The sequence below is a fragment of the Gallinula chloropus genome (assembly GCF_964237585.1).
Source record: "Gallinula chloropus genome assembly, chromosome: 24".
NCBI lineage: Eukaryota > Metazoa > Chordata > Aves > Gruiformes > Rallidae > Gallinula > Gallinula chloropus.
The window spans coordinates 7,065,038-7,086,895 of NC_140109.1; the positions used below are offsets into that span (position 1 = coordinate 7,065,038).

Sequence of the window (21,858 nt, forward strand, 5' to 3'; positions counted from 1 at the left end):
GGGCGGGGTTAAGGATGGGTGGGCGGGGTTCAGGGTGGTGTTAAGGGCGTGATGGGCGGGGTTGAGGTGGGGGTGGGGTCATGTCGGGCGGAAGTGGCGCCGGGATTCAAAGTGGCGGTTGAGGCGGAAGCGGCGGTCGGTGAGTGACGGGGAGGGGGTGTCCCGGCCTTGGGCTGTGTCCGGGGTCTGGGGCTGCCCGAGGGGTGAGGAGGCCGGGGAGGGGAGGGGAGGGGAGGGGAGGGGAGGGGAGGGGAGGGGAGGGGGGCGTGGGGTTGGGGTCCCTGCCGGGTGCGGGGGGCTTTGGGCCATTGCGCTGCCCGGTTGGCTTGGGGGGGGGGGGGGCGGGGAAAGGGGGGGGGAAGGGGCGCCCTGGGGCTGGGGGGCGCTGGCGGTGGGGGGTCAGCAGTGGGATGGTGGGGGGTGGGGATGGGTGAAGGGGGTACCCCACGCTCACCTCCTCTGTCCCTTGCCCAGGGCCCAGCCCGCTGCCTTTGCCGGGGATGCTGCCGCCCGCGGGGGAATGGCCTCGGGGGGCCGGCGAGCGGCCGGGGGGACGCCGGGCGAGCCCCCCGCTGCGGGGCTGGAGGGTGCTGGCCGAGAGGACCCAGAGCGTGGCCCCCCTGGGTGCCTGGGTGGAGAGCGCCCCGGGGCAGCCGGAGCCCGGCGTGGCCTTTGTGAGTGTGGGAATGGGGGTGGGGGTGGGGTGGGGGTGGGGGTCCGGGTGCCCCCCAGCCTCGCTGGGAGTGGGGGATGTCACCAGGAGCATCTCCCAGTTGCCCCAGTGAACCCCTCAGGAGCCCCCTGAGCCCACACCCAGCTGTGTCTCCGCTCACCAGCAGCCAGGAGTGGGGTTCCCCGGGGGGGGCAGTGACTGTGTTTGGGGGTGTTTGGGGCAGGGTTGAGCCCCAGCGGGGTGTCAGTGTAGCCTGGAGCATCCTTGACCCCATTCCCCTCACCCAAACCCTCTGCTGGGTCTCTTTGGAACACCTGATGGGTCGGGGATCCAGCCAGTGCTCTAATCAGCTGCTTAATTAGTGCTTTTAATTCTCCCCAGGCCTGTGGGTGCTCAGTGCCTTCCTCAAAGCTGCTTCCCAGGGTAGGCTGGTGCTCGTGCCACCCCCCTGGGAGTTTTCTCCTTGCTGTTCCCAGCCCAGCACTGGTTTTGACCTGGGTGCTGTGCCCAGCTGACCAGTTTCCCCACCATAACCATGCTGTGCTCTTTGCTTTTCCATTCCTGGGGTGCTGGGTCCAGTTCTGGGCTCCTCACCATCAGAAGGACATGGAGGTCCTGGAGCGTGTCCAGAGAAGGGCAACCAGGCTGGGGAAGGGGCTGGAGGGCAAATCCTCTGAGGAGCGGCTGAGGGAGCTGGGGGTGTTGAGCCTGGAGAAGAGGAGGCTGAGGGGAGCCCTTCTCCCCACCTCCCCTGCCCTGCCAGGAGGGTGCAGAGAGGTGGGCGCTGGTCTCTCCAGCCAGGGGACAGGAGCTGGGACAAGGGGCAATGGGCTCAAGCTGCGCCAGGGCAGGGTCAGAGCAGCTGTGAGGAGAGAATTCTTCCCTGGCAGAGTTGTCAGGGCCTGGCCCAGGCTGCCCAGGGAGGGGGCTGAGTCCCTGCCCCTGGGTGTGTTTAACAGAGGGGAGATGAGGTGCTCAGGGAGCTGGTTCAGCTTAGGATGGGGATGGTTGGACTTGATGATCTTAAAGGTCTTTTCCAACCTGGTGGTGCTGGGATTCTGTTTCTGCTTTGGGGGCTGTTAGAAGTGGACTGAGAAGTGCATTCAATACAGGCTGATGAGTTCAGTCCCCTGTAATTCATGTGGAAATGCTCCAGAAGCTCCTGCCCTTCCGACAGGATTTATTTCCATATTGTAATTTAAACCCTGAAAGGCTGAGATAATGTATGGAAATGAATCCTCTCCATACTCTGCACAGCTCCTGCCTCAGCGCTCTGCAACTTCTCTGGGAGCTGAATTTCTTCCCAGACAGATGGACCTGGGTGCTCCTGGTCCAGCCCCTCAGCAGGAGAGCTTTCAGGTGTGGATGGAGGTGCTCAGGGTTACCAGACCTTGGCTCACATACTCTCATATGCCAGGCAGTGATATTAAAATAGATATTATGGTAATGCTAACGAGGTTGTCCCTGGGAAGTGTGGCAGAGCCATCCCTGGCATCATGTCAAGTAGCTCTGGCTTGGTTTCATGGGTAACAGTGCAGCTCCCTCCCCAGGTTTGGGTGGGTTGTGCTGCTTGTAGCCTTCCTGGGGCTGGGATGGATGTAGGGAGCGTCTGACCTGGCACTTGCTGAGCTGATTTCCTGACTTTCTTCAGGCTTAACGTTGATTTTCACTGCTGCAGGCTGTGCTGTGCTGACAGCCAGGACAGCCACACTGTTTTTCTCTGAGCTCTGGCACTGTCACCATGACCCCAACCTTAAAAACACCCCAAACTGATTATTTTTTCCTAATTTTCTTTTTCTTTAGGTTGTTGCTTTTAATCTCTTACTTCAGTTAGTACAAACATTGTCTCTGCTCCCTGCTTCCCTGATCTGCTTCCAGTCTTGCTCTAGCATCCATGGGATTAGGGGCCAACCTGTTCCTTTTGTATCCAGGCTTCAGATGTTTCAGCATCACTTCAGAGCCTGGAGTTGCTGTATGAGGCTGCCTTCCTTTTTCTTTCCATGGCAGAGTGAAAGAAGGCAGGGTGTGCACTCCAGAACTGGCTAACTAGGTTGAATCCAAGCTCAAAATCAGTCAGTAGACACAACCCAAGCTGTCATCACACAGGCTTTGATCTCAAACATCCTTCAGTTTGCTCTGGGTGTGGGGAGGGGAGGTAGAAAACACCCTGCCCTAAAGCTCTGCTGGGGCAGAACTCACCCTAAAGCCTGTTTGTGCCTCTTGCAAGGCTTCAGCCCTTCAGGTGGAGGAGGAGTTGAAGGAGCAGCAGCAGAGGAAGGCAGCCAGCCTGAGACGCTTCCAGGGAGAGGTGAGGCAGAGGGTGAACCAGCAGGTCAGGCTGCGGAGGAAGCAGCAGCTGCAGAGCTCCTGTGAGGCGGTAAGGGCATCCCTGCCCTCAGCAGGGGGCTTTGGGAGGGGGGGCTTTGGGAGGGGGGGGCTTTGGGAGGGGGGGGCTTTGGGAGGGGGGGGCTTTGGGAGGGGGGGCTTTGGGAGGGGGATGAGCAGGGGGGCATTTGAGGGGAGAAGGAGGGGGGACACTGGGGAGGGGGAGGAGGTGGGGGGGCTTTGGGAGGGGGAGAAGCAGGGGGGCGTTGGGAGGGGGCGGCATTGGGAGGGGGAGAAGGTGGGGGGCATTGGAGGGGAGAGGTGGGGGGCATTGGGGAGGGGGAGAAGGTGGGGGGCACTGGGGAGGGGGAGAAGGTGGGGGGCACTGGGGAGGGGGAGAAGGTGGGGGGCACTGGGGAGGGGGAGAAGGTGGGGGGCACTGGGGAGGGGGAGAAGGTGGGGGGCACTGGGGAGGGGGGCAAGCAGGGGGGGCTTTGGGGAGGGGGGCAAGCAGGGGGGGCTTTGGGGAGGGGGGGAAGCGGGGGGGCTTTGGGGAGGGGGAGGAGGCGGGGGGGCTTTGGGGGGGAGGAGGCGGGGGGCCATTGGGGGGGGAGGAGGCGGGGGGCCATTGGGGGGGGAGGAGGCGGGGGGGCATGGGGAGGGGGAGGAGGCGGGGGGGCATGGGGAGGGGGAGGAGGCGGGGGGGCATTGGGGAGGGGGAGGAGGCGGGGGGGCATTGGGGAGGGGGAGGAGGCGGGGGGGCATTGGGGAGGGGGGTCACTGGGGAGGGGGAGTGGGAGGAGGGGTCACTGGGGAGGGGGAGTGGGAGGAGGGGTCACTGGGGAGGGGGAGTGGGAGGGGGGTCACTGGGGAGGGGGAAAGGGAGGGGGGTCACTGGGGGGGGGCACTGGGGAGGGGAGAGGGGGGGCACTGGGGAGGGGGGGCACTGGGGAGGGTGGGAGGAGGCGGGGGGGCACTGGGGAGGGTAGAGGGGGGGCACTGGGGAGGGGGGGCACTGGGGAGGGTGGGAGGAGGCGGGGGGGCTTTGGGAGGGGGACGAGCGGGGGGGCTTTGGGAGGGGGACGAGCGGGGGGGCTTTGGGAGGGGGACGAGCAGGGGGGCTTGGGGAGGGGGACGAGCAGGGGGGCTTGGGGAGGGGGGGGCGAGCGGGGGGGCATTGGGATGGGGAGAAGCGGGGGGGCATTGGGGAGGGGGAGGAGGCGGGGGGGCATTGGGAAGGAGGGGGGGCATTGGGGAGGGGGAGAGGGAGAGGGGGGTGCTGGGGAGGGGGAGAGGGAGAGGGGGGTGCTGGGGAGGGGGAGAGGGGGGGGCATTGGGGAGGGGGAGGAGGCGGGGGGCAATGGGGAGGGGGAGGAGGCTGGGGGGGCATTGGGGGGGGGGGGGGAGGCAGGGGGGGGCTTTGGGGAGGGAGGAGGGGGAAATCCATGAGTTAACAAGTTAAACAACCCAAGCCAAGGCACCTCGTGTCCCCTCCAGCAAGGGCAGGGTGACACCTCGGCTCTGAGGGGGCTGTAAGCCCTTTGGCTCTCCCAGGCAGCGGAAGGTCAGAGTCCTGGTGGAACGGAGCAGAGTTAAAATACAGCCTGGGGGAGGTGGGGGTGACGTGTCTGGCTCCAGGCAGAGCAGCTGGGTTCTGATCTGCCTTTCCCAGGGCAGCCTTGTAGTTTGGAAGCAGCACTTGGGACCTGTCGCCACATTGCTGCTGTTCCCTCAATCCTTTCTACCTCTTAAACCAAACTGCCAGGAAGGGGATGCTGAAAGGGCTGTGGGTTTGGGCTGTTTCTGGGGTGCAGGAGGCAGTGGGGATGCTCTCACATGGCTGCTGGCACTGCTCTGAATCATAGAATCCCAGCCTGGTCTGGGTTGGGAGGGACCCCAAGGGTCACAGAGCTCCAACCCCCTGCCACAGGCAGGGACACCAACCTCCAGGTCTGGAGCTACACAAGGTTGCCCAGGGCCCCAGCCAACCTGGCCTTGAACACCTCCAGGGATGGGGCACCCACCCCCTCTCTGGGCAGCCCCTTCCAGCCCCTCACCACTCTCTCTGCAAAGAACTTCCCCCTCATCTCTCCTCTCCCCCTTCCCTCCTCCAGCTTCACTCCAGCCCCCTTGTCCTGCCAGTCTCTGCCCTTGAACAAGCTGATTCCCCTCCTGTTCCTCTGCTCCCTTCAGGGACTGGGAGGCTGCAATGAGGTCCCCCCACAGCCTTCTCTTCTCCAGGCTGAGCCAGCCCAGCTCCCTCAGCCTCTCTCCGTAGGGGAGCTGCTCCAGCCCTCTGATCCCCTCCGGGGCTCCTCTGACCCCTCTCCACCAGTCCCACATCTTTCTTGTGCTGGGGCCCCAGCTCTGGCCACAGGACTCCAGCTGGGGCCTCCCCAGGGCAGAGCAGAGAGGGACAATCCCCTCCCTGTCCCTGCTGCCACCCCTCTGCTGATGGAGCCCAGGATCCCATCGCCCTTCCCAGCTGCCAGAGCCACTGCTGGCTCAGGGGAAGCTCCTCACCCCCCCTGACACCCAGGTCCTTCTCAGCAGGGCTGCTCTCCAGGAGCTCTTCTCCTCCCAGGCTGTATCTATGGCTGGGATTCTTCCCCACCCTGTAGCTGCCATCCCATGTAGTGCCACCACACGGAGCCAGCAGCTCCCTGTCCTCCTAGAGAACGCTTCCCAAGTGGCATTTCTCAACTCTGGGCTCCTTGTCCCAGCAGGCAGAGCGGGAGAGCCGCCTCGCCGCGCAGTACTCCCGCTCCGCGCTCTGCTCCAGCCCGCGGAGGAACACCTGCCTGTACCGCAGCCACCCCCAGCCTGTCATCGGTGGTCCCCACCCCCGTGCTGCCCCCCTGCAGCAGGGAGAGGGGCAAAGCCAACCCTTCCAGCAGCAAGCTGCCCAGGTGAGTGGTTCCTCTCTGGTGTTTTCCATCCTGGCTCTCTCATGCTGGGTGCTCGTGGGTAGAAACAGAGGATGGGCAGGATTTCCTTTCCAGCTCATCATCCCCCATAGAATCCCAGAATCCCAGACTGGAATGGGTTGGGAGGGACCCCAAGGGTCACAGAGCTCCAACCCCCCTGCCACAGGCAGGGACACCAACCTCCAGGCCTGGAGCTACACAAGGGTGCCCAGGGCCCCATCCAACCTGGCCTTGAACACCCCCAGGGATGGGGTACCCACCCCCTCTCTGGGCAGCCCCTTCCAGCCCCTCACCACTCTCTCTGCAAAGAACTTCCCCCTAATCTCTCCTCTCCCCCTTCCCTCCTCCAGCTTCACTCCAGCCCCCTTGTCCTGCCAGTCTCTGCCCTTGAACAAGCTGATTCTCCTCCTGTTCCTCTGCTCCCTTCAGGGACTGGGAGGCTGCAATGAGGTCCCCCCACAGCCTTCTCTTCTCCAGGCTGAGCCAGCCCAGCTCCCTCAGCCTCTCTCCATAGGGGAGCTGCTCCAGCCCTCTGAGCATCCTTTATTATTCTTTAACGCTGAATGAAATCAAACGCTGCCTTATGTTTTCAGTCCCCTGTACCGCTCATCAGAGCGTCCCAAAGGAGATGGAGCATCCTGGGGGATGCTCCGACTGTTGCTTGTAGGTAGAGGTGACTTGTCCCCACTCTCTTGTCGCTCTGCGGACGTGTCGTGTCGCAGAGGCAGCACTAGGTGGTGCCACTTCACTCCGGCTTGTTTCCTGCACATCGGGGTTATGGGATGGAGAGATCTCGGAAAACCTGCCCTAGAGACTGTTTTATGCTTTAATTTATTTATTATGTTATTTAATGGTGATGCTTCTGCTGCCTTTGGCGTCTTAGAAAGTGCCTGAGTTTGGCTCGGAGCTGGAGCTGCTCTGCACTGTCTGTGTCAGCCCCAGGGAGGGGATTGTGCCCCTGTGCTGGGCACTGGGGAGGCTGCAGCTGGAGTGCTGGGTCCAGTTCTGGGCTCCTCAGCATCAGAAGGACATGGAGGTCCTGGAGCGTGTCCAGAGAAGGGCAACCAGGCTGGGGAAGGGGCTGGAGGGCAAATCCTCTGAGGAGCGGCTGAGGGAGCTGGGGGTGTTGAGCCTGGAGAAGAGGAGGCTGAGGGGAGCCCTTCTCCCCACCTCCCCTGCCCTGCCAGGAGGGTGCAGAGAGGTGGGCGCTGGTCTCTCCAGCCAGGGGCCAGGAGCTGGGACAAGGGGCAATGGGCTCAAGCTGCGCCAGGGCAGGGTCAGAGCAGCTGTGAGGAGAGAATTCTTCCCTGGCAGAGTTGTCAGGGCCTGGCCCAGGCTGCCCAGGGAGGGGGCTGAGTCCCTGCCCCTGGGTGTGTTTAACAGAGGGGAGATGAGGTGCTCAGGGAGCTGGTTTAGCTTAGGATGGGAATGGTTGGACTCAATGATCTCAAAGGGCTTTCCCAGCCTGGTGATGCTGTGTGTGCTCCAGGTGTAGAATCACTTCTGGCTGGACATTTGGGTGTCAGGACCTCCTGGTTTCTGAGTGTGGCTCAGCCCCCTGCCAGGCCTGGGGTGGGATTTCAGCTCTGAAGGACACCTGGGCTTGTGGGTCACCCATGGGGTTAGACTCCTTTGGAGGTGACTCCTGTGACACTCATCTTTCTGGGGTGGCAGAAGGCAGCCTGTGAGGCTGGTTTGGTTCACCTTGTCTCCCCCTTTCCCCCTTTCCTGGCAGCTCAGTAAAGCCATGAAGCAAGTTCGGCGCAGGCTGGCGGCCCACAGAACCCTGCCCCAAGGAACAGGTTCCCCCCAGCTTCCTGGAGGAGTCTGGAGGCCAGAGGTGAGCCCAGGGTGCCTGGGGCTTGGGTTGAAGGTCTGATGGGCAAACCCAAACCAGGGTTGGGTTCTCTGGCAGAAGAGGGCTATCCCTGCCCTGCCTGTTGATTTCAGTGCCCTGAGGGCTTCCAGCCTGTGGACTCTGATCTTCTTGCTGCCCTTTCAGAGGAGGCAGCAGGATGTGGTGGGTGAAAAGGTCCTTGTTTGCAGAGACCAGTGAGAGGGAAACTAGGAAATAACAGTTCCAGAGAGGGTTGGGTCTTTATCTCTTAAAGACAGATTGGGATCTGGGAGGAATGTGACACTCAGCCCTCCCCTCAGGTGCTTTCATTTCTTCAGCAGGTCTCAACAGCTCAGTGTGTGTCCCCTTGTTTGAGGGTGGCAAAGCTCTGGAGGGGTTTCCCCACCCAGGGCTGGCTTCTGGTAGGGAACTGTTGGCACACATTGGCTTTGTTTGAAGGAGTGAGGGAAGGAGGTCGCTCCCCAGTGCTTCACCTTCTGTCCTCTTTGAATTCCATCCTCCTTTTGTCACCCCAGTGGTGAAGAGCAGCTTGATGTTGGAGCTAGCATCCCTCTTTCTGTGCCATGACCTTTCTTAAACCCACATACTGAGTCCTGGAGGACACCAACAGCAACATGACCTGGTATTTTTCTCTTCATGCCTCCTCCAGAGCTGGTTTCCTGCCCAGCTTGCAATTCTTCATTCCCATCTCCTCCTCAGGTTCAGCAAAGGTGAAGTAGATCTTGGCCAGCTGTTATCTGGAAAATACCTTTATGTAAGGGCTGGCCTGGCTCTTCCTCCTCTGTGAACTCAGCTTTCTGTTCAAGGAAGTCAACTTTGCCAACCAGAGATGCAGAAACAGGCTAATTATGGGCTTGAAAACCTCGTTAGCTCTCTGGGACACTAAGCATACCTCCTGGTTGAGTCCTCCATCCCAGTGAGTCATTAGTGGCACTAAAGCCTCATGTGAATAAGGAGCTATGTGGTCACTGTCCATAGGGCCAGAGTGCTCCAGAAGATAACAAGTGAGATGTGTGGGAGAGCAACAAGGCTGGGGAGGGACTGGGGACTCTCCTCTCACCTGAATTACCACTGTTACAGTTAAATCTCTGCTCTCCTCAATCCTCTGCTGAGGAGGGGTTTAACAGCTTCCCCAGGTGACTTTACTCCAGGAGAAATGTGTTGATTTATTCTATTACTCTTGTCTTATTACTCCCAGACAGCAGAGTGGGGGCTGGGAGAGGGGAGGAAGAAGCTCTGGTGTTAACCTGAGTCTTTTTCCTTGTGTGAAGCTTTGCCATGATGCAAAAGGCTGCTGCTGGCTTCACCACCTCAGGAACCTTCTGCCTTTGCTCTTGTCCTCACTGGATTTCCTCTGCCTGTCTCCTCCAGCTGACCTCTTTGGTTTGAACCCAAGTTGCTTATAGCCCAGTTCTCAAATGCTTCTGCAATTCCAAGTGGCTTGGTGGGGTTAGTAAAGTGTAATCAAGATTCTTCTTTCTTCCCTCATCCAAGGTGAGGATGAAACTACCCAGCAGAGCCCACCTAGTTCTAACTCTCTCTTTCTGGGCAGTGAGCTCCTGAGATGCCACCTGGGTGGTGTTTTTAACCAGCACTGCACCTCCCATCCAAGGGTCTCACCTCCCAGCTGTTTCTTCACACCAGTGTTGAATGAGGCCACAGCAAAAGGCAGCTCAAACCCAGATGCCCTCAGCTGTGCTTCACCCCAGGCCTCTTTCTTCTGCTGTGGGAGAGCTTCAGACCAGGGAGACTTGCCTCACTCTTGACAAGTTTGTGCTGATTGCTGCTTATCTTGTTTTCTAGCAGTTTACAGGCAGTTTACACCTTGGAGCACTCTTGATTTTGCCTTCCCAGCTCTAGTCCCAGATTTTTCTTGCTGAATTCTGACTCCCTGGAGCATAAACCACTCTTCTTTGTGCTGTCCTCAGGCAACTAACGGTCTTCCTGGAGTCCTTTAGTCTCTTACTAAAGCTTGACTTGCTACATTGATCTCTCTTGCTTTACTCAGAGCTTTGGTCTTTCTGGCACTTGTTTTATTGTCCCAACGTGCTTGTGTTGTCTCCTGCCTGATCCCTTCAGTAATCCAACTTGTGCTCTACTTCCTCTGTGCTTTTACTCAGGTGAGAGGAACCCTTGATTCTCCATCAATCCCATTTCCTGCTGTTTTCTTCCTTCCCCACCCCACTTTTCCTCTTCAGAGTCACATTCCCCACGATCAATACTCAGTCTTCCCGAAACCTTTGCTCTTCCTCTCTCCCAGAGATCAGTTTTCAGGTCAAAAACATCCAAATAAGTTTCTCCCCAGCTTTCCCAAGCAGATCCCTGGATGGGAATTGCATGGAAACAACCTGTTTCAGTCAGGCAGGACGGGGGGGGTGGATTAAAGCTGAGGGAAGGAAGGTTTAAATTAGATATTAGGGGGAAGCTCTTTGCAGAGAGAGTGGTGAGGGGCTGGAAGGGGCTGCCCAGAGAGGGGGTGGGTGCCCCATCCCTGGGGGTGTTCAAGGCCAGGTTGGCTGGGGCCCTGGGCAACCTTGTGTAGCTCCAGGCCTGGAGGTTGGTGTCCCTGCCTGTGGCAGGGGGGTTGGAGCTCTGTGACCCTTTGGGTCCCTTCCAACCCATGCCATTCTATGATTTTATGCTGTTCACCTCCTCTTCAGCCTCCTCACCTCCAGGCTTTGGCAGCCTGCTGTAGGTCCCCAGCACAACAGCACCCAAATTCTTTTCCCCATCACTCATTGAAATTGGGTTTGTTTAGGGGTTTTTTCCACCTGTGAACAATTTAATTTCCTTCTGCCTTCAGGGCTCAGAGCATCCTTGCAAAGCAATAACTCTTCCTCTCCGTTCTCTTGTCCTCACCAAAGAAGCTGGTGTGTTTGTGGTTCTGTCATAACAGGGTCAACAGAGCGATTCCTACACCTACCAAGTAATTTTACAGACTCACAGAGCTGTAGGGGTCAGAAGGGACCTCCAGAGCACATGGGGTCCAACCCCCTGCCAAAGCAGGGTCCCTAGGACAGGGCACACAGGTCGGTGTCCAGATGGGGCTGGAATCTCTCCAGAGAAGGAGACTCCACACCCCCTGGGCAGCCTGTCCCAGGGCTCCCTCACCCTCACTGGGAAGAAGTTCTTCCCCACATTGGTGGGGAACTCCCTGTGCTCCAACTTGAGCCCATCACCCCTTGTCCTGTCCCCACAGACACTGAGCAGAGGCTGCCCATGTCCCCCTGTGTCCCACCCTTCAGATCTTTATACCCACTGATCAGATCCCCTCTCAGGCTGCTTCTCTCCAGGCTGAACAGCCCCAGCTCCCTCAGCCTTTCCTCACAGGGGAGATGCTCCAGGCCCTTCATCCCCTTCGTAGCCTCCTCTGGACTCTCTCCAGGAGATCCCTGGCTGGTTTATCCCAGGGAGCCCAGAACTGGACACAATGCTCCAGGTGGGGCCTGACCAGGGCAGAGCAGAGGGGGAGGATCCCCTCCTGTGACCTGCTGCCCACACTCCTCCTGATGCCCCCAGGATCCCATTGTCCTTCTTGGCCCCGGGGCACACTGCTGGCTCATGGCCACCCTGTCACCCACCAGCACCCCCAGGTCCTTCTCCTCAGAGCTACAGAGCTTACCATTCGAAGGAAGTAACTCTGCACTGTCATCTCAAGGGTTCCCTGGTGTGACCTGCTCTCCTCCAGTTGATCCATCCTCTCCCTTGTCAGCAGTCCTACTCCTCACTTCCCAGCATGCTGCAGGGACAACGAGGTGGGAGAAAGAAAAGGGAGGGTGGGTGGGGAATATCAGTCCTGGCTCCAAGCTTACTTCTGGCATCTTGCTTTTTAAATTTTAATTAGTTTTTAGGAAACAATCTGCTGCCTCTCAAAATATTGCAAGTTGCCACTGGGGAGCCCACGTAGTATCTGAAGGAGCACGCTACGTCCTGTGTGTCGCTCCAGAGATTCCCTCTCACCCCAACTCCTCCAGGCAGTGTTTTGCCACTGCAAGAGGTCTTCTCACCTTTATAGAATCATAGGCTGGTTTGGGCTGGGAGGGACCCCAGGAGTCACAGAGCTCCAACCCCCTGCCACAGGCAGGGACACCAACCTCCAGGCCTGGAGCTACACAAGGTTGCCCAGGGCCCCAGCCAACCTGGCCTTGAACACCCCCAGGGATGGGGCACCCACCCCGTCTCTGGGCAGCCCCTTCCAGCCCCTCACCACTCTCTCTGCAAAGAACTTCCCCCTCATCTCTCCTCTCCCCCTTCCCTCCTCCAGCTTCACTCCAGCCCCCTTGTCCTGCCAGTCTCTGCCCTTGAACAAGCTGATTCCCCTCCTGTTCCTCTGCTCCCTTCAGGGACTGGGAGGCTGCAATGAGGTCCCCCCACAGCCTTCTCTTCTCCAGGCTGAGCCAGCCCAGCTCCCTCAGCCTCTCTCCGTAGGGGAGCTGCTCCAGCCCTCTGATCCCCTCCGGGGCTCCTCTGACCCCTCTCCACCAGTCCCACATCTTTCTTGTCCTCCCCAGCTCTGGACACAGGACTCCAGCTGGGGCCTCGTGCCCCACACACATCAGTCCCCTGTGTCTGTGGCTGGCAGGGAGAGGGGAGTCTGGGTTTGCCTCTTCTCCAGCCCCACTGCGACTCTTGGGCGCACTAGGCCGCAGCCAGGCCGCCACCAGCCCTACAGCACAAGCACCCCCGTGTTAAAGCTGCTTCTGACCCTTGTGTGAGGGGTGGGAAGGGGGTGAATGTTGCCAAAGCAGCTGTATTTATCTCCTGTGCTTGCACCCTTCTCCTCCAGGAACCAGAATCTCCTCTGACAGCCACTGTGCTGGCAGAAGATGGGAGCGAGGAGCTGCTGCTAGCGGGACATCACGACCTGCCCGCTGAACTGCAAGGCCAGGGCATGGCCCCAGCTCAGCCTGAGGGAGATGGTGACTTCTACATCAAGATTGCGTTTGAGAAAGTGAGGCAGGGCCTGAAATCCTTGGGATATGGGTTTATCCCAGCAGAGATGGGGAAGCTGCTGTCGGAGCCTTGGGCTCCAGAGGCCAGGAAGAGCTGTGGGTGGTGCCTCAAACCAACTGGAAAACCACCAAAAAGCTTTGTGTCAGAGGAAGGAGCTGGCTGGGACCCACTCCTGTTCCCTGGGGCTAGGGAAGTGCTTCCCTCAGAAGCAGTTCACACACAGCTGATGGGTTTATCAGCTCATTCTTTTGGTTTCAGGTTTGGCCCTTGTCGCCTGCCTGAGGTGTGGGGGGATGTGGCTGTGGGGCAGTTAGCAAACACCTTGAGGTGGTGGGGACCAGCTTGGAGAAGAAATGCTGGCTTGGCAAATTCCTTGTGGAGGGAAGGTGGTGTGGTTCATGCTGAGGATTTGGGAGACTTGGGGTGGGTTTTTTTATTGTTTGTTTGTCTTCTTACACATCACAAAATTTGGGGTGGGAGGTGTGAACCCATCTTTAATCTAAAGCAGAACCATAGACTGGTCTGGGTTGGAGAGGATTTCAAGGGTCACAGAGCTCCAACCCCCCTGCCACAGGCAGGGACACCAACCTCCAGGCCTGGAGCTACACAAGGTTGCCCAAGGCCCCAGCCAACCTGGCCTTGAACACCCCCAGGGATGGGGCACCCACCCCCTCTCTGGGCAGCCCCTTCCAGCCCCTCACCACTCTCTCTGCAAAGAACTTCCCCCTCATCTCTCCTCTCCCCCTTCCCTCCTCCAGCTTCACTCCAGCCCCCTTGTCCTGCCAGTCTCTGCCCTTGAACAAGCTGATTCCCCTCCTGTTCCTCTGCTCCCTTCAGGGACTGGGAGGCTGCAATGAGCTCCCCCCACAGCCTTCTCTTCTCCAGGCTGAGCCAGCCCAGCTCCCTCAGCCTCTCTCCGTAGGGGAGCTGCTCCAGCCCTCTGATCCCCTCCATGGCTCCTCTGACCCCTCTCCACCAGTCCCACATCTTTCTTGTCCTGGGGCCCCAGCTCTGGACACAGGACTCCAGCTGGGGAAGGCAGAGCAGAGAGGGACAATCCCCTCCCTGGCCCTGCTGCCACCCCTCAGAATCCTCCCCCCAGGATTTCCTTTGGTGAAGCTCAGGCTCCTCTGTGGAGATACCACTCATCTCTCTCCTCTCTGGTGACAGGAAGCAGAAATCAACCTAAACCCCCCCTCAAAACCCCACTCGTGGGTGGGTTACCCCACTGAGCGCAGCAGGGCCCAGGCACAGAGGACTCTTGAGGAGGATTTTGCTGAGGTGAGATGAGAAAACTCCACCACCAAGATGCTGATGCCCAGCTCTCTCCTTCCCTTCCAGTTCTGCGATGGATCAGTGAAGGGCTCCAGCTTGCCCACACCTCCCCGGAGCCGGCGTGCTGCTCCCCCAGCTTCCCTCCTGCTCTGGGCTGGCGTAGACCAAGAGGAAACCAAGAAGCAGGTTGGGCTGTGGGAGCCAAGTGCTCATTGTTCCCTCTCCATTTCAGGGCTGTTGGGCTTTAGAAGTTGATCACTGTTGGTGTCTCAGGGTCTCTTTTTCTTTCTCCTGATTTTATTAAGCTCTGTCACAACCAGGGGTGCAGCATCTGCAGAGTCTGGGGTCTGAGGAACACCAAGGGCTTGGAGGAGGAGGAGGAATGGGCTGTGTTTGCTTTTCCCTGGCAAAACAAAGTCTTCCCTTTCTGTAGCTGAATGAAGACAGATGGGACCTGCCAAAAACTCTTTTAAAAGCTAAAAAAGAACAATAAAACTTACTCTATCTTGTGTGGGTGGAAGGCTGGGAATAGCAAGGTCTCTGCCACATCAGGGTAGTAGCTCACAAGCACAGACCATGGGCCTGATGCTAAAGCTTTAATGCTGAGGGCTTCAACACCCAGCCTGTGCTAACCTAGGAGATGCCAAGAGAGGATGTTTCTCTTGGATGACTTATTTCATCAGACATCACCTTTCCATCAGCAGAGGGGTGGCAGCAGGGACAGGGAGGGGATTGTCCCTCTCTGCTCTGCCCTGGGGAGGCCCCAGCTGGAGTCCTGTGTCCAGAGCTGGGGCCCCAGCACAAGAAAGATGTGGGACTGGTGGAGAGGGGTCAGAGGAGCCATGGAGGGGATCAGAGGGCTGGAGCAGCTCCCCTACGGAGAGAGGCTGAGGGAGCTGGGCTGGCTCAGCCTGGAGAAGAGAAGGCTGTGGGGGGACCTCATTGCAGCCCCCCAGTCCCTGAAGGGAGCAGAGGAACAGGAGGGGAATCAGCTTGTTCAAGGGCAGAGACTGGCAGGACAAGGGGGCTGGAGTGAAGCTGGAGGAGGGAAGGGTGAGAGGAGAGATTAGGGGGAAGTTCTTTGCAGAGAGAGTGATGAGGGGCTGGAAGGGGCTGCCCAGAGAGGGGGTGGGTGCCCCATCCCTGGGGGTGTCCAAGGCCAGGTTGGCTGGGGCCCTGGGCAACCTTGTGTAGCTCCAGGCCTGGAGGTTGGTGTCCCTGCCTGTGGCAGGGGGGTTGGAGCTCTGTGACCCTTGGGGTCCCTCCCAACCCAGACCATCTTATGATTCTATGATTTTCCTGTTCCATCCTGAATGGGAAGAGGAAGGGGAATGCTTCCCCCTTGTCTGTGCTCTCCCAGCTTTACACTGTTCCACCTCCTCTTCCAACAAGCTGATCTAAAAGCTGGTTGGGGTTTCTCGCTGGTGTGACAGCAGTTGGGACCTGTCAGGCTGCTCCTTCCCCTCTTCCCCTTGCCTGTTATCTCCTTGGCTCCAGTCCACCCTGAGGTAACCAGTTCTGCAGCTCTCTGTTCCACGTGGGGTATTTTTTTCCATCCAGCTCTCTTCCCCTTTTTCAGCCTGGTGATCTCTCTGGCTGTGTCTGGGTGAGGTGAATAAACTCAGCCCAAAACTCTTGATCTTGGGGGTGTGTGTTTGGTGGGGAATCCATCTCTGAAGCTTTCAGGTGTCCCCAAGCTCAGACACACAGCAGTGTCCCAGCTCATTCCCCCATGGGGGAGAGGACTGTTGGGCTGAGCTTTATCTGGGATGGGTTTCCCTCCCTGCAGCTGCATCCATGGGGTTAAGTTGAAGCCTTAAACCTCTTTCTGTGGTTGGGGGTTGTTCTTTGAGGGGCTGTTGGATTGTTTCATCAGCTGGTTCATCATTTCTCTGGTTCTCCTGCACATAGCAGCCCAGCTCAGCATCCTGTGTTCTTCCATTGGGTGGGTGTTGTGTTGGTTTTGGGGCTGAAGTTCTCAGGGGTGAAGCAGGAACCAGCTCTTTTCAGTCCTGGCAAGGCAAGAGCTTGGGGCTGCTCCAGCTGACACAGCTCCCATCTGTAAGAAGGTTCAGTCAAGGTGGTTTAGCACAGGATGGGAATGGTTGGACTTGATGATCTTCAAAGGTCTTTCCCCACCTGGTGATTCTGTGCTGGCATGAAGCTCTCTCACACCTCAGGGCTCCTCTCCAGCTTCTCTGCTGTGGAATGCGTGTGCCAAGAGATGTTTGAGGATCTCCTGGGGAAGGAGCAGGGTTTCTACCCTGGATAGAATGAGCTGAGTGCTGGTATCTCCATCCCTCCATCCCTCCATCCATCCCAGCTGTCCTTCTCCAGGGTGCCTCTTCTCTCCCTCAGCGCCAGGGCGAGTACCTGAGACACCGGCGCCTCTTCCTCAGCCTGGAGCGGGAGCGAGTGAAGGAGCAGCAGAGGCAGAAGGAGAGGCAGAAGAGAAGTGCTGAGTGAGTACAGATGAGAGCCAACCTCTCCTGGTGTCACCTCTCATGTCCCTTGCCTGGTAGGACCCAATCAGCCTCTCTCTCTCTCTCTCTGCTCTCCACATCCCCCTTGGGTGTGCTGGAGGATGCCAGGGAGCAGATCCCAGGCCCCCCACACCACTGGTCTATGTTTAGAAACTTTGGGGTGAGGTCAAATTGTTCTTAACCTGATCTTATCTCCAGGGATTTTAATGTCAGACCCTTCACCTTCACAGCTATAAATGTATATAGTGTCATAAAAAAGAGTTCCCAGCCTTTGTTCCAGTGTGAAAACCCTGGATCTCTGTAAAAGGGTCAGTATAGTGGTCTGGTCATCTTCTCCATCTTATAAGCTTTTTTTTTTTAAGGAAAAGCTCCCCAAATCCACCCCAAAACCAGGAAAGAGACCACTTAAAATACGCTGACATGACTCTGAGCAGCTCAGTCTCCTGAGGCTGACCCTGCAGTGGGCAGGCTTTGCAGGAGAGGCAAAGCCAGGAGTTTCACAGCCACTTTTGGGAGATAAACTGCCAGTTTTTCAAAGAACCCTTCCTCCAGCTGCCTTCCTGGAGACCTTTCCCTGCCCTGCAAGCGCTGGTGAGGCACCAGGGACTTCTAGTTAGTGTCATATCTGTTTATTCTATCCTCCCCCCACCCATCCTAGTTGCAGGGTGCTGCTGGAGCCACCAGCTACCTGGAGTGTACAGGGAAGAGAGCCAGCTTGGTAATTACTTGGTGTAAAGCTTTAAGCTTGGCCTTGGCTGCTCTAGCAGAAGCTTTATGATGGGGCAGTTAAGCCTCTATCACCACTTCGTTAGAAGAGCATTTTGGAGATTAGAAGTTGAGTAGAGAAGTTGGGCTTCCAGGTTTCCTCCTTGATGTAAAGATTTGACACCCCCCACACCCTGTAAATGGTGTGACAAGAAACATCCCCTTGGATTAGGCTCTTTCTTCCCCTCACCTCTGCCCAGGCTGGATTCCTTTCTTGCTATTTTTGTTCCTCTTTTTGTTTCTGTGACTGGTTTCAGTGGGAAGGAAATGGCAGGTGCTTCACCCACCTGCTTTGTGCTTCATCATTGCTGCCTGTGGAGGGGACGTGCTTCACCCTTGGCGTGACTTCAGACAATCCAGATTCCACCCAAAGGGCTTGGGTGCAAGGGGAACTGAGGAAATGAAGGAGGATTTGGGTTAAAAAAAACACCTCCTAAAGCCTGTTTTGGAGTAGGTGTGGGATCTTTGGAGCTTCTGTTCTCAGTGCTGGTCTACAGACCTGTCCTGGCAGCTGCAAGGCCAGAGTAGGGTAGGATCTGTATGAGCCAGCAGTGTGGCCAGGAAGGCCAAGGGCATCCTGGCTTGTGTCAGCCCCAGCGTGGCCAGCAGGCCCAGGGAGGGGATTGTGCCCCTGTGCTGGGCACTGGGGAGGCTGCAGCTGGAGTGCTGGGTCCAGTTCTGGGCTCCTCAGCATCAGAAGGACAGGGAGGTCCTGGAGCGTGTCCAGAGAAGGGCAACCAGGCTGGGGAAGGGGCTGGAGGGCAAATCCTCTGAGGAGCGGCTGAGGGAGCTGGGGGTGTTGAGCCTGGAGAAGAGGAGGCTGAGGGGAGCCCTTCTCCCCACCTCCCCTGCCCTGCCAGGAGGGTGCAGAGAGGTGGGCGCTGGTCTCTCCAGCCAGGGGCCAGGAGCTGGGCCAAGGGGCAATGGGCTCAAGCTGCGCCAGGGCAGGGTCAGAGCAGCTGTGAGGAGAGAATTCTTCCCTGGCAGAGTTGTCAGGGCCTGGCCCAGGCTGCCCAGGGAGGGGGCTGAGTCCCTGTCCCCGGGTGTGTTTAACAGAGGGGAGATGAGGTGCTCAGGGAGCTGGTTCAGCTTGGGATGGGAATGGTTGGACTCAATGATCTCAAAGGGCTTTTCCAACCTGGTGATGCTGGGATTCTGTGACCTGAGCTGCCCTTTAAGCAGAGGAAATGGGGAGTTGGGGAAGCTGAGCTGGTCCTTTCTGGTGGGTAACAAAGAGCCCAGGTGCTGCTCTTGGTTTTGGAAGGATGGAAGAGCAGCTTTTTTGGGGGAGCTTTGGTTGTCTCTGGGTAACAGGAGCACGTGTGATGCTGGAAGGAGTCCAGGATGGTGAGAAATGATTAGGAAGAAGGTATCCAAGGGCAGGAGAGCATTCCCAGGCTGGGATTGCCCTCTGGGGCAAAGGAAGGAGGCTGGGAAAGCTTCTTGACCACTACCTGTCCAAAGCTGTTGGGAAGCCAGTGTGGCAGTTGGTGGGGAGATACTTTCACCCATCATGGGGGGTTTGGGTGAAAGCAGCAGCAGTGGTCAGCTCCCCTTGCTGGGGGGGGATGAGCTCCCCTTGCCCCAGTCCTGCTGGGGGGGGGATGAGCTCCCCTTGCCCCAGTCCTGCTGGGGGGGGGGGGGGGGGGGATGAGCTCCCCTTGCCCCAGTCTTGCTGGTGTGGGTGGGGATGAGCTCCCTTTGCCCCAGTCCTGCTGGGGGGGTGATGAGCTCCCCTTGCCCCAATCTTGCTGGGGGGGGGATGAGCTCCCCTTTCCCCACTCTTGCTGGTGGGGGGGATGAGCTCCACCTTGCCCCAGTCCTGCTGGAGGGGGGATGAGCTCCCCTTGCCCCAGTCCTGCTGGGGTGGGGGATGAGCTCCCCTTGCCCCAGTCCTGCTGGGGTGGGGGATGAGCTCCCCTTGCCCCAGTCCTGCTGGGGTGGGGGATGAGCTCCCCTTGCCCCAGTCCTGCTGGGGTGGGGGATGAGCTCCCCTTGCCCCAGTCCTGCTGGGGTGGGGGATGAGCTCCCCTTGCCCCAGTCCTGCTGGGGTGGGGGATGAGCTCCCCTTGCCCCAGTCCTGCTGGGGTGGGGGATGAGCTCCCCTTGCCCCAGTCCTGCTGGGGTGGGGGATGAGCTCCCCTTGCCCCAGTCCTGCTGGGGTGGGGGATGAGCTCCCCTTGCCCCAGTCCTGGTGGTGGGGGGGATGAGCTCCCCTTGCCCCACTCTTGCTGGGTGGGGGGGGATGAGCTCCCCTTGCCCCACTCTTGCTGGGTGGGGGGGGATGAGCTCCCCTTGCCCCACTCTTGCTGGGGTGGTGGGATGGGCTCCCCTTGCCCCAGTCCTGCTGGGGGGGGGGGGGGGGGGGGGGGGATGAGCTCCCCTTGCCCCAGTCCTGCTGGGGGGGGGGATGAGCTCCCCTTGCCCCAGTCTTGCTGGGAGGGGGGGGATGAGCTCCCCTTGCCCCCCAGTCCTGCTGGGGGGGGGGGGGGAGGGGGGGGGATGAGCTCCCCTTGCCCCACTCTTGCTGGTGGGGAGGGGATGAGCTCCCTTTGCCCCCCAGTCCTGCTGGAGGGGGGATGAGCTCCCCTTGCCCCAGTCCTGCTGTTGGGGGGGGGATGAGCTCCCCTTGCCCCAGTCTTGCTGGTGGGGGGGGGATGAGCTCCCCTTGCCCCAGTCTTGCTGCTGGGGTGGGGATGAGCTCCCCTTGCCCCAGTCCTGGGGGGGGGGATGAGCTCCCCTTGCCCCAGTCCTGCTGGGGTGGGGATGAGCTCCCCTTGCCCCAGTCCTGCTGGTGAGGGACTGGAGGTCAGGCTGGGGGGGAGCTCTTGAAGCCTCCCCATTGCTTTTGCAGGATCAAGAGCAAGCAGGAGACCCGGCGGCGGGTGGAAGAGCAGAGGATGCAGGAGGAGATGGCTGAGAGCAGAGAGCCTTCCTCAGGAGAGGCAGCCTGTGCAACCCTGGCCCAGGTTCAGCTGGAGGAGAGGAGGATGAGGGAGGAGAAGGCCAGCCAGCAGCGCAGGAAGGAGTCCCTGAGGTAGAGCCACGTCCCCTCCTGGCGCGCGGGCGGCTGCTGCTGCCAGAGGGTGAACTTGTCATCCTTTGCAGGTACATGGAAGCTCTGAGAGCCCAGCTGAGGGAGAAGATCAAGCTCTTCAACATTGACCTGCCCCCTCTCTGCTCCTGTGGGTCTGATTTCTGGGATTCCCACCCGGATACCTGTGCCAACAACTGTGTCTTCTACAAAAACCACAAAGGTAGGAGCTCCTGCTCCTGGAGAAGAGGCACCTGGCCCCACCTCCTCCCTGATTCTACTGGGAGAAATCCCACCTTTTTTGCCTTTCAATGCCAAGTGTTGTGGTGGGAGGCTGGGAGTTGTCTTGCTTGGGTGCTGGAGTGCTCTGAGCTGGAGTTGCAGCTTGGAAAGACACCTGCCTGGGGTGACAAGGGCAACAAAATGAGCAAAAACTGGGGCTTTTTACAAGGCTGGAAGGCCAGAGATTTTTTTTCATCAGCAGCATGTGACCACGAGTGTGAGAAGCTGGAGCCCTGTCTGTTTATCTTCAAAACCAGTTCTTCACTGGTAAAAAGCCTGAAACCCAGCCCAGTTTGGGGCCCTGAGTGAAACACTCACCTCTTCATGCTGTTCTTAACACTGTTTCTCTGTCCCTTTTCCCCCTCTCCCCAGCCTACAGCCAGGCCCTGCTGTCCCTGGTGTCATCCTGCACCCCCCCAGACAGGAGCCCCGCGGCCGCGCTGCCGCTCCGGGGCTTGGCCACGCTCTGTGCTGGTGCTGGGAAACGCCTGTGACCCTGTCCACAGCCCTGGATGTCCTGTCCTGCCTCCTCCTTGGTGTTGGGCTGCAGAATAAACTTGTTCTCTGGGGTTTTTTTGGTCTTGTGGGGTGTGTGGAATGAGAGGGAATGAGGTAAAGTGGTGTCAGCATCTCTTTAGGGTTAGAAACCCTTCCTGGTTCTAACCTCTCCCTTCTGTTTCCCCAGCTGCTCTCTCTCCAGCCAGGTATTTATCACTCCTTTCTTCCTCCTGACTGGATTTGCTCCAGGAAAGAACTTTTTCCAAGAGAAAAACCCCCTCATTTTGATTTAATCCCCAGTTCTGGGGGGCTGCTTCTTCCCTGCCCCAGGCTGCCTGAACCAAACTTGTTTTAAAGGGGATGCTGCTGCACCCTGAGGATGCTGCTTCTCCTCCCAACCCTAAAAATGCCCCCCAATCTTTCCTTGGAGAAATGATGCTGATGCTGTAAGGTGCTTCTGGCTTAACCCAGCATTACCAGTTCCAGCTCCCCCCTCCTCTCCAATATTAACCCTGGCAGGAAGGGTGGGCGGCCGAGCGTGCCCCATGCTGGGGCTGGAGGTGGCAGGGAGCTGCCCAGCCCTGGGCTTCTCCTCTGCTCCCCTGGGAGAATCATTCACTGGCTTCTTGGGGGTGGCTGCTGCTATTTATTAACTGCTGTTTGCGTCAGGGGATGGGGCTGTGAACCTAATGTGGGGTTTGGAAAGGGCAGCATCCGGCCAGGGAGGTGGTTTTTGGGGGGGGTTTAATTGATTTCAGGGTGGCTGAGGCCAAGCCTTGCCTTGG

The 21,858-nt window shown here is 58.7% G+C and overlaps 1 protein-coding gene across 1 annotated transcript; it reads left to right on the plus strand.

The window, feature by feature from the left end:
* Positions 1-51: 51 nt before the first annotated feature.
* CCDC15 (coiled-coil domain containing 15) lies at positions 52-21,139 on the plus strand (the record flags this gene model as incomplete). Its single annotated transcript, XM_084274941.1, has 11 exons — positions 52-139; positions 475-674; positions 2,901-3,050; positions 5,725-5,907; positions 7,661-7,765; positions 12,570-12,734; positions 14,078-14,197; positions 16,370-16,473; positions 20,114-20,296; positions 20,368-20,516; positions 20,948-21,139. The coding sequence occupies 11 exons, from the start codon at positions 52-54 to the stop codon at positions 21,067-21,069; spliced, it is 1,569 nt and encodes a 522-aa protein (XP_084131067.1). The 3' UTR covers positions 21,070-21,139.
* Between the last annotated feature and the right edge of the window lie 719 nt (positions 21,140-21,858).